The sequence below is a fragment of the Musa acuminata genome, chromosome BXJ1-4, assembly GCF_036884655.1.
Source record: "Musa acuminata AAA Group cultivar baxijiao chromosome BXJ1-4, Cavendish_Baxijiao_AAA, whole genome shotgun sequence".
Lineage (NCBI taxonomy): Eukaryota > Viridiplantae > Streptophyta > Magnoliopsida > Zingiberales > Musaceae > Musa > Musa acuminata.
In genome coordinates, this window is record NC_088330.1 from 1,458,927 (window position 1) to 1,470,890 (window position 11,964).

At 35.0% G+C, this 11,964-nt stretch overlaps 1 protein-coding gene across 1 annotated transcript in view; it reads left to right on the forward strand.

Moving 5' to 3' along the window:
• Window positions 1-11,431, forward strand: part of LOC103980358 (serine/threonine-protein kinase TOR) — a 60,291-nt gene extending 48,860 nt beyond the window's left edge. The window contains exons 43-57 of the mRNA XM_065155177.1: window positions 975-1,094; window positions 1,174-1,359; window positions 2,193-2,273; window positions 2,367-2,441; window positions 2,528-2,594; window positions 4,990-5,150; window positions 7,439-7,612; window positions 7,682-7,810; window positions 7,973-8,056; window positions 8,154-8,215; window positions 8,307-8,379; window positions 8,516-8,650; window positions 10,603-10,767; window positions 10,861-11,138; window positions 11,242-11,431. Coding sequence (XP_065011249.1) covers window positions 975-1,094; window positions 1,174-1,359; window positions 2,193-2,273; window positions 2,367-2,441; window positions 2,528-2,594; window positions 4,990-5,150; window positions 7,439-7,612; window positions 7,682-7,810; window positions 7,973-8,056; window positions 8,154-8,215; window positions 8,307-8,379; window positions 8,516-8,650; window positions 10,603-10,767; window positions 10,861-11,138; window positions 11,242-11,260 — 1,809 coding nt within the window. The 3' untranslated portion in view covers window positions 11,261-11,431. The remainder of the gene's footprint in view (window positions 1-974; window positions 1,095-1,173; window positions 1,360-2,192; window positions 2,274-2,366; window positions 2,442-2,527; window positions 2,595-4,989; window positions 5,151-7,438; window positions 7,613-7,681; window positions 7,811-7,972; window positions 8,057-8,153; window positions 8,216-8,306; window positions 8,380-8,515; window positions 8,651-10,602; window positions 10,768-10,860; window positions 11,139-11,241) is intronic.
• Window positions 11,432-11,964: the final 533 nt, after the last annotated feature.

The window sequence follows — 11,964 nt, forward strand, 5'->3', positions numbered from 1 at the left end:
TTTGACATCACAAAAGGGTAATCAAGAAACACCAAACATGGATCATGTAAGCCTCATAAATGCACTAGGATCCATTACCATATGGTATGTTAGGAACACATTCCCTTATACATTCTTCATTGAACCATATGTGATCTATATAATGCCTTGTTTTATTTGACTGCTTCATGAGCAAGACAAAAGATTCCTCTGTATGTGATTACAAATGATGACAGAGAAATTACAAAATGTCTTCTTAAAGTTGTGTAAGCAAGATAATCACTGACCTTAATTTGTTTATGTTCAACTGAGTTTGAATTTTAATCAACCAGTTGAATTTGAATAATTGATAGGTATTCAATTGATAATCTGAAAAGGTAAAAATTAAAAATCATGGAAGGTATTAAGAAGAAAAGACTTGAAGAACATAGTGAATGTCATTTTCATGCATAATTCACATTTTTTTGTGTATGTTCCCAGGTTCTTAACTGACTACTGCTTCAGACTAAAATACTTGATTAAAGAATAATTAGTAAAGTTGGGAGAATCATAGATATGAGAAAACCTATATAACTTAAAGAGTTAGATATTCCAGTGTAAAAAATGTCCATGCTGTCACATTTGAGGACATATGCTGTGTGGACTGCCATTCGCTGCTTGTAAATCCCAATCCTCTGAGTATAACAAGAATGCATTTTGTAGAACAAATCAAGGTTTGCATCTTGTTATGCCTTATGACTAATTATTTTTCTGGTTGAGATCAAAGTTATTCTTCAAGTTGTCTGTTTCAAGTTATTGAATTTTCATACCAAGAAAGAGATTTCAAGAGCCATAAATGAGAGAGTAGGATCGAGGAGCATTGTGCTTCAATATCTTCGCAGAAATTGCTTTCTACATGCACTCAAAATCTTCTAGCTTTAGGAGTTATGATGATAATTAACATTTTCCAAGAGGTTTCTAATTGCTTCTTGTTGTGCATTTCTTTGGAACTCTAGGCTCTTATGTACCCTCTTCTAGTAGCATGCAAGTCCATCAGCACTTTGCGCAGACGGGCAGCTCTGGATGTTGTTGATAAAATTCGCCAGCATAATGGTGTGCTTGTCGATCAGGCAAATGTCATATATGTCAGTGAACTTTCTAGGTAGTTCCCTTGAGAATCCTTCTAATGTGACTATAAAATAATTTCAGGCTCAGCTTGTCTCAAAGGAGTTGATTAGGGTTGCTATATTGTGGCATGAGATGTGGCATGAGGCCTTGGAAGAAGCTAGTCGTTTGTACTTTGGTGAGCACAATATTGAGGGGATGCTTGCTGTGTTAGAACCACTTCATGCAAAGCTTGAAGAAGGGGCAGAGACCATAATAGAAACTGCTTTCATTCAGGTATTTTAATTAAATTTGCTATTTCGAAACTTTTCAATCTACCTAAGAGAATAAAATTTATGACATGACATTTACCTTGCTTTCCTCTGCTAGCATTCCTATGTAATATGGTTATAAGGTCCTTGATATGGAATCTTTAGTTAATCTGAAATATTCAGTTTCTAAACAAATGCTGCACCAAGTCAATATGGTTCACGGATTCAGAAGCACCTTATATTTTAAAAAACAAGATTCTGAAAGTGACAAAAGATCAAATTTTCTTTTCTTCAAGTACAATGGAAAAGTAATGTATGTGATATTTTTTTCCATTTGCCTACCAAATTCTGACATACAGACTATATGTAAGAATTCTTATATTATTAGTATAAAGATCCATTGCAAAAAGATAGTAAGTGTTCGGTTTTGCAATGTGTTGAGCTGACAGCTGCCAGCCTTTTGGTAAGAATAAATGGATTTACTGTTGCTTCCTGTATGTATTGTCCACCTATGAACTTTCCCTACATTTTATAACCATTGAATCACATATTCACTGTTAGTGTTCACTGTCTTATCAATTGTCAATGGATATACATTTTTCAAGAGGGAGGATGAAGAATACTTATCATTTTACCTTGGCATATTACTCTCAAGGAGCTTCTTCCATTTTGTTAAACACATCACTAGATAGATTTTTGTCTCAAACTTGCAAGAAAAACATGTGATAGGAATACGTAGTGCCATCTTTTTACTTCACTAAAGTTAGGAGCTAGAAATATGGAATTTCTGAGATATAATAGGTCTTTCTTTTGATTATACTTGCATGCTGCTTACTTGTTCAAATGGATCTTCTTTAGGCATATGGTCGTGAATTACAGGAAGCTCGTGATTGTTGCCTAAAATATAAAAATACTGGAAAGGACGCTGAGCTTACTCAGGTGCCTTTCATTACCCATGACTGACATTGTTAGTTGTTCTTTGTCTATGTGAACCTTCTTATATGTGATCATATTGATTTTTTGCATTTTCAGGCATGGGATTTGTATTATCATGTTTTTAGAAGAATTGATAAACAGCTTCCTAGTCTCACTACTCTAGATTTACAGGCAAGAGTTGCTTAATTAATTTCTAGTGAATTTATTTGTAACTCTTTCTTCTGATGCTTCTGACTTGTTTACTTCCCTATAATCAGTCTGTTTCACCTGAATTACTCAAGTGTCATGATTTGGAGCTTGCAGTGCCTGGTACTTATCGTGCAGGTAATGATTACTTTGTTACTTAAGCATGTCTAATATTCTAATTGTCTGGAAAATATCAATATGGACAATTCTTGAGTTTATTTATGGTTTCTTTGTCCATGTTCACCTGGCTGTTCTTGTTATCTATTTAATATTCTCATGTCCCACCTTTAATGGCTAGATTATGGGGTTACGTGGTTGGGGCAAGTTGAGGCTGTTACAGAGACACTAAATTAACTGACAGAGAAAATGTAAAAGCTTGAACAATCAAATAAATTAGTAATTATTTATAGATAAGAATTATAAATAATTAGATCATCATTGAATGGGCATTACTAGCTTCTGAAATCTCCTTGGTGTCTTTTTGTTGAATATGTAGTGCTGTTATCCAATATGCCTATTGTGCAACTGTTTTTTCTGCACAACAATGACAGTTTTCTTTTTTTTCTTTTTGTTTCTTTTTCCATGTTAATTTAGTGTACAAGGTTTCACCTTCTGCATTTGCTATTTCTAGTATTTATGGAAAATATTTTTTATTGACATGTGTATCCTTTTGAAGATTCTTTAATATTTAACTAGTTCCCATTCTTGCATGGTGAAAGAAAAGCACTGGATTGATGTATTTACAGTTAATTAATTTAATAGCATTAACCTTTTCATGATGCCAGTTTATGTTATGTAGTACTTGCTTCAGCTTGGATTTTATTCAGTTTGGGGATCATGTTTAACTTCCAATTTTTGGAACATTGTCATCCTCCAGGACCTGTTTTTAAAATTAATTAGTAATCTTGAATGTGGCAGGAATTAACAATTTGTGATTTTTATATTTCTCCAATGGTATCATAACCTTTTGTAGTCTTGTTTCTTGATCTATGTCAACAGATAATATTGTAATATTATCTGCTGTTTAAGAGAATTTTTGTTTATTGAGATGACAATTTGTTGCCTTTTTGCAGTGATATAGTGTTCTTTCTACTTTAGGTCATGGTATCATACTTTAGCTAGTCTGCCAAAGATGCATTAGACATTGTGGCTGTGATTTCTTATGTTGTATATGACGCTTGCAAACTAGATTTAGTTTTTCTATGGGCATTTTCAATCCATCCCATTTGTGCACCTTTTTCTTACCTTGACCTTACATATCATCATTGTTATTATCTTTAGAATTTCCATCGCTGTTGTTCTCCAGCCTAAACAAGTTAACACCAATCCAATGGTGTAGCTTGTTTGGCATGGCGATGTATGCTCTCTGGTAGCAAACTGATGTGAGCTCGACTTTGATACCATACTTATGTATGCATGAGCATGATGACAGGAGAATTGGAGTGAAAGCCTGAAAGGATGAAGGAGGTAGTAGACTGTTAATTAGAATAATAGCTTTAGGAATAGGATGATTCTTTAAGGCCGAGGACGAGGATAACTATGTCTAGAGAGAGAGAGAGAGAGGACCAGATTTAAATTGCTCAATTGGTTTGGTCTATTAATGGTTAGCAACAACCCAACTATTTAGGGTCGACTACATGGTGCAAAACTATTGGGATCTGTAAAAAAATCATATGTTTAGTTAAGTTTAAAATACATTTAAATATTTATTTATACTTTCTTTTAAGGTTTTTTACTATTAACATTTCACTTCACCTCTTCTAACGATCGCATCCATTGGTCTCCTAAACATATGTTCAGGCTATCTTAAACAATTTTATCTCATCTTATCCTCTATCGAAGCCTTACCTAGTTGTTCACGAATAAGAATATTTATTTTCCTATGTTTCCTAGTAATTTTTCATATCCATTTCAACATTCTCATCTTAATAATACATTATCTATTAATGCTTGTGAAAAATAAATATAATTAAAAAACAGGAAGTGAAGGAAATTTTATGGCAAAAAGATGAAAGATAAGAGATTTTTCTATTAGAATTTAGTACGCTCGGCTGATCCATACTGATTTAGATTAGGCCTTGTACTATCTCTAATCCAGATCCACCCAAGAGTTGACAGTGTACATGGGTTGTACCTGCTTTCCAGCCAATATGGTGCTAAGGATCAAAGACTACCAATTCTTTGGAATTCTGTTGTTGGCATTGACCAAATCAGATCCTGAAACCAGTCATTTGGATCATGTTAGGACCTCATATATTTATACTACCCACGGTGAAGATGCCATCATGGTATTTGCTATTCTTTAAGAAGTGCATGTATCTTTGCATAGTTCAATGTTCATGCTTGTCACCAGCTTAATTCAGTGGATATATGCCTTCATTTCATCTTCTGGTTATTCACTATTGTAACAGGCTGCAGTCATTTCGGCTAATATTATATCATTATGTGTATCAGTTGGATCCATTGCATTTTGTTGTAATTTCTTTTTCTTGTATTTGAACTCTGATATTAACCTATCTTTCGATTGTTTCAGATGCACCACTGGTGACAATTGCAACTTTTGCACCACAACTTATTGTTATTACATCAAAACAAAGACCAAGAAAGTTGACCATTCATGGTAGTGACGGCGAGGACTATGCCTTTCTGCTGAAAGGACATGAGGACTTGCGGCAGGATGAACGGGTGATGCAGGTAAATCATATCTCAATTCACAAAATTCCTGTCTATCATGATAACGAGCTTATTGTGATTGTACACTGAGCTTACATGGGTAGGCATCCCTGTCATTACCGGCACTTCTTTGCATGTTGGTCTCTGAGGCATTTCATTGGTAAAAGTACTTGTTAGATTAGCCATTTATTTCTAGTGATCTCTAGAAGGATGCTGGTCTGTGGTCTAACGACCCAAGTGACTCATAGTTCAAGCGAACATTCAAGTGTTTTGTTACCAGTCTTTTCATGCTATATCTTTTTAGAGCAATAGAATTGAAGTCAAATTAATTGCCAGGTTTCATACCCTGGCTTTATGACAAGTCGAAAATGCAGTTGGATTTAGGGAATTTGAGAAATCAATTTTAAAATCTATATATTATCTGAACCCAGAGCCTCAGATCTTAGCTTCTGAAATTCTCTCGTGCCCACAACACTGTGCAGTGTTTGTGAAACTGAGCTACCTACTTGACTTTATATTCTTTCCGTTTCTTTGGGAAATTTTTCTTTTGACAAGCCTTGATAATTCTTGGGGACCTTCATCAGGCTTCATATTTGTATACTTGTCCATTTTTATACTTGCCTGATCTTTGTTTGTTAGGTACAATTGGTCTTTAAAACATTTTAAATATATTTATTGTAAAATTTCTTTTTAGTTAGGACAAATTATGATCTTTCGGCAATAGTTCATTTTTTTCTAATTCAATGTTCACTGAATATGTGCCCTTTCACCATCATCCCCTTTGAGACATTGTCCTACTTGGAAATTGGTTAGTTTAATAAACCAAGTGAACTTTCTATATTTGTAACCAGTTTATCATGCTGGCATCACCAAAAGGATGGCCGTCTATTCTCTTGTCTCGAGCCTAATCAGCCCAACTACTTAAAGTGAGGGAGACAAAGTAGATGTGGCTTGAGTAGATGTGGATAGGGATGAAGAAAGATGAGGAATGGGGAAGTGAGAAAGGAGCAAGGATGACACACACACTGACATGACCGAATAGAGATGTGCCAAAGCAGCTTTAGGTTGACAGAGTATTTATGCTTGTCAATTTCTTTGCATGCTCACCCATGCCACTAGTTATGTATGATGATGCAAGTTTTTAGGTCTGATTTTTAATTTTGGGTGTTGGTTGCTGGCTAGACCCATATGGGTCAAGGGAGAGAATTACTGGGTGTGGGCTGGTGGTTTGCATTACCAAGAGGCTGGTGGGAGGTGGGAACAGCGAGCCGGCGGTGGTGAAGCAGCTGAGGCACGGAGGGGGTGGTGGTGGTGGTAGTTAGGGTTAACCCTAAATAAAAATAAAAACAATCTTGAACTGCCTGAAAAAGGGTGGACATGTCCTGTTCATGCCTGTACCAGTGAATACTAGTAGCCAGTAATCACTACAGGGTGGTGGTGGTGGTTAGGGTTAACCCTAAATAAAAAAAATTAAGAAAATCTTGAACTGCCCAAGAAAGGGTGGACCATGTCCTGGTTCATGCCTGTACCAGTGAATACTGGCCAGCACCTTTTACTATGGCTGAAATTGCAAACCATGGTTTTATATACCATTTTGAGGATAGAGCTCAACCCATGTGCATCTGTATCCGAAAAGTTTTCAATGTTAACACTCAGAAGTGAAGTAGGTTGAAAATATATATACTCTTCATTAAAAATACAAACAATTAAATGGACATCACTGGACCTAGTTTATCCCTTATTTCGAGTTTTACAGTATCTGTTTGAGCCTTCCAAATATTTTCTCATTTCCTATATAGTATGGTTTAATTAATTCTCCATATAGAGCCTCTTTTATAAAATTTATATTTCATGAACAATCAGTAGTTCTAAGCTACATTTTTTCAATGCATAAATGAATCTCAGTTATACTTTTCAGCTCTATGAGTTCTCACATTTTGCAATTGCTTGTATGAAATTTTAGCTTGACCATTGCCTCATATGTCTATTGTAACTGCAATGATGACATGGAAAGGCATACATAGTAAGCATTCATAAGTCCCGTTTATGAAAATGAGTCTGATTTAGGTTCATTTAAAAATGAACATATATTCATTGTCAACAAATAAGGATGTTATTCTGCTTCAAATCTGCGTTTCCATCTGCAGTCCAATACTTTTATGATTTTGGCAGTATATTGACAAATAATGCTGGTACCAAACCTGAATTATCAGACTTATTTTTATACTTACAAGTGCTATACTATCAATATGATATATATGTCTCATCATTGCATTGGCGTTTTATAAGGTTCTCTTTGTTCTTTCCAGCTTTTTGGTTTGGTGAATACTCTTCTAGAGAACTCAAGAAAAACTGCAGAAAAAGATCTTTCCATTCAACGATATGCAGTTATACCGTTGTCTCCCAACAGTGGCTTAATAGGATGGGTTCCAAATTGTGATACCCTTCATCATCTGATTAGGGAATACCGAGATGCAAGAAAGGTAAACTTATTAGATACTTGGTAAGTTTCGTGTATGATCATTGACCTTCATCCTTTTTGTGTGTTTCAGATACCTTTAAATCAAGAGCATAGACTTATGCTGGCTTTTGCACCAGACTATGACCACTTGCCTCTTATTGCTAAGGTGGAAGTATTTGAGCATGCTTTGCAGAACACGGAGGGAAATGACTTGGCAAAGGTACCCTTTTTCTTTTTGTTGTGGTAACAGCAATATCCTTTGCAATGCAGATTTATGATTTCTGTAACTATACCAAAGAATCTTGAAAACCCTGCTTCTTCGTATCAATTTGACTATGTTTTGCAAGAAAATTTTATATCTGAACTGGTGATATTCTTGTAGGTTTTGTGGCTGAAGAGCCGAACGTCTGAAGTTTGGTTAGATCGCAGAACAAACTATACAAGAAGTTTGGCTGTGATGAGTATGGTATGCATTTTTGCTAGATCTTAACAATTTCTAGGTGTGTTACTGTAGTTTGTCATTTATATTCAGGATTTCTTTTGAGGTACCTAATAATTTCCAGGTTGGCTACCTTCTTGGGTTAGGGGATCGCCATCCGAGTAATCTTATGCTTCATCGTTACAGGTAAATAGCATATGGAATCCACTATTAAAACAAAAAAAAAAATCATCAGCCCCCTTCTTTTGAGGTGTAAATTGTTGATTTATTTTTTCAGTGGAAAAATATTACATATTGATTTTGGCGACTGCTTTGAGGCTTCAATGAATCGTGAGAAGTTTCCCGAGAAAGTAAGTAACTTGTTTTTCACGAAAGAGATAGCTTTTTATTGTTTCATTTTAACATTATGGGTTGTTATTTTCATGCATAAGCTGCTCCATGGATTCATGTTTTAGTAACTTATGAAATAAAAATCATATGACAAAGGTTCCATTTCGCTTGACTCGGATGCTCGTGAAGGCTATGGGAGTTAGTGGGATCGAAGGCAACTTCAGATCGACTTGTGAAAATGTGATGCAAGTTCTTCGAACAAATAAAGATAGTGTCATGGCCATGATGGAGGTAAAAGCCAGTCCTAAGAGGCTGTTCTGAAAATGTAGAAATTTACAATTATTTGAATTTTGTAGTAAAATCATCTTGATAATCTTCATTTGGATTTTGTTCTTCACAGCTCTAGCACTAGAAATTCATCTCTGGACTAAAACTGGTTGGCAATATAGGATATGGTCTTCTTTTTCTATAGCGTCTTAGGAGTATGTCAACAGTATTGGCAAACAACAAATCAAAAGCCTCTAGTTAACTTTTTCTTGAATGTTGGAACCAGCAGGTCCTATTGTGTCAAATCCATGTGTTTGTGTACTTTTATCCAAGCCAATAAATATATTTTCTCATTTCATTACGAGGGTTAAGTAGGATCGTGATCTGCAAGGCAAAGCACTCGTAGTTACAAGGTGTGGTGTAAACTTAAGAACTTTGAATAGAGGAAGTGCTGAAGCTTTTTGGAGGATCCTGATTTCATGGAAATCGTTGTTATCACTGAAAATAATTCAAAGCCCTGATGAAAATTAGCCAAGCCTTTTGCTTTGAGATGCTTGTAAATATAATAGCAAATTAGATGTAGACTTTTGATTAACGTAATAGACTTTATTAATCTGATGCTTTCAGGTTTTGCAGCTTTGAACAAGCGGTTCCTTTTTGGGTTACTCCCGTATATAAGAACTCGTTGTGGAAATCATTGTTATCACTGAAAATAATTCAAAGCTCTGATGCAAATTAGCCAAGTCTTTTGCTTTGGGATGCTTGTAAATATGATAGCAAATTAGATGGTAGAATTTTGATTAACGTAATAGACTTTATTTATCTGATGCTTTCAGGTTTTGCAGCTTTAAACAAGCGGTTCCTTTTTATTCCTTTTTGGATTACTCCTATATATAAGAACTAAAGGAAGCCATCATAGGTGACAAACTAATTGTTGCTATCATTAGAGGCACTTATAACCTTCATGTTTATAAATCCATCTCTAATATTGTGGATCCACTGCTAGCATCATCTGGATTGGAAAAGTATTGATGGGGCACTACATAGAGGTCTCTTTTTGTCATATGCTTTCCCCTTTGCTGCCAGACTTCTGGCGCAAGCCAATTAATAATGTATATGGAATTAGTGTCACACGGCCTTATCATGTTAATGATGCACTTATCAACATTTATTGATATTACTGGATTTAAATTGGAGACATGGATGGTTCATTGTCTTTTGTGTAAAAAACTTCGTAATGTCTTTTGCCTACAACTTACATAGTCAATTGAGTAGACTATATTTAGATTGTTTTCTTTGGTTGATGTCATGTGTTTTTCAAGTTTAGATAAGCAAGTTTAACTTTTTGTAGAGTTTAATCTGCGCAGCAGTTGCTCTGTGGTTCCTTTTTCTCAGGCTGCAAATAAAAACCCTCTTCAAACTAGTACATGGATCTAGCATAATTTTTCTGAAGCAACATCGAGCAAGATCATTGTTCCTTTTTAATTTTAGCTGCAATTTTCTTGAATGCTTATGCTTAGCAAGATTTATTTCTAGAGTTGATTCAGAGTATGATAGGACTATGACCATCTCATCCTAAAATCTCGGCTTGCCATGGCCTGTTGCACTTCCATTTGTGCCTTGAATTGTTTGTATCTTGGGTTTATGCTGACGTGTTTTGTGGCAAGAAAGCAAATAGATCTATTGAATAGGCTCAGTCTTGTACATATGCATAGTGTTTGAAGTCTGCATGAAGTATATTTCAGATCTTCAGAATAACCCTACTATGTGAACTAAGTTTCAACTAAGTCTTATACTATGTGCTTGTTTTTATGTAAGCTCTTTACCTGTAGAACTCACAGAACGAATATAAGTATCCTGTTCTTCGGATCATGTTGAAGGTTTAGTGCTAATTTTACTTTATGATTTAAAAGGGCATTGAGTACTGGAGTTGTTTTTTTTTCTCTTTTTCAATAGTGGATCTTTGCTTGGTTCAGGCTTTTGTCCATGACCCTCTAATAAACTGGAGGCTGTTCAACTTTAATGAAGTTCCTCAAATGTCAAATTATGCAACAACCTACGTCCATCCAGTTGTGAATAGTGAAGAATCTGCACTTAACAAAGAGCTTCCTCAACCTCGCGGTGCTCGTGAGAGGGAACTGCTGCAGGTTGTTTATAGGGTCCCATAATGATGATCTGGAATGCCTTGCTTTTCTTTAGGTTGAGTACTTATCATGTCGTATCTATAATATTACCTGCAGGCTGTCAATCAACTTGGTGATGCTAATGAGGTCCTAAACGAGCGTGCGGTGGTTGTAATGGCTCGAATGAGCAATAAGCTCACCGGTCGGGACTTCACTTCTGGGTCATCAGTTTCTGGGGCTGGCAGCTCCATTCAACATGCACCAGAAACTAGTAACTTGATCTCTGGAGATGCCCGTGAAGTCGACCACGGGCTGTCTGTGAAGTATCAGGTTGACAAGCTTATTAAACAAGCAACATCGCATGAGAATCTGTGTCAGAACTATGTGGGGTATGGATTTCTTTTTTAGAACTGACCACATAATTCTACTGAATTTTCATTTAAGAATTAGTTTAACCAATCGTTTCTCATTCTGATTATTTGTTTCTTGTAGGTGGTGTCCATTTTGGTGAAGCTGTTTCCCGAGATATGTAGATATTGCACATAGCTTGTACATATCTGGCTCCTTTGTTTGCCCTTCTGGGGTATTATTGTCTTATCCTTTGATATTTGTGCATAAAGGAGAATAATAACATAGTTCCAGTATTTTTATTTATTATCAATGAAGAATAGGGTTATCAGCATCGAACCTCTTATTGCTCGAGCAAAGATGATGACGTATGTTCTACTTTTTGTCTCTCTTGCTTGGCAAAGTTTGAAATTTATAGCTCTGGTTTTCTCCGTACAATATTTCTGAAAATAAGATTTCAACAACCTGATAAATATTAAAAGATATGTAGAAAATAAAACAGAATAAGAGGGAATAATAATTTGCTCTAAATATTGATTGTGATTATTCTATAAGTTTATCAGTAGCGATATCTATCTGTATTATCATAGGCTTCATTAATATTATTTTATTATTTATTTTTATAAAATTATTTAGTGAATTAAATTGTGAGATTTTTCACTTTTCATGATTCGTTATTTTTTAAGAATCTTATATTGTTATCAGATTCAACGATACTCGTGATTAGGTTAATAAAATTTATATTTTTTTAAATAAATAATAAAATATTTAAAAATAATCTTTGAATCTAAATTTTTTTTATATGAATTAAAGATCTTAAACTCTTCGGGATAATTTTAAATATAAAAGCTTTGGAATCTCGATTTA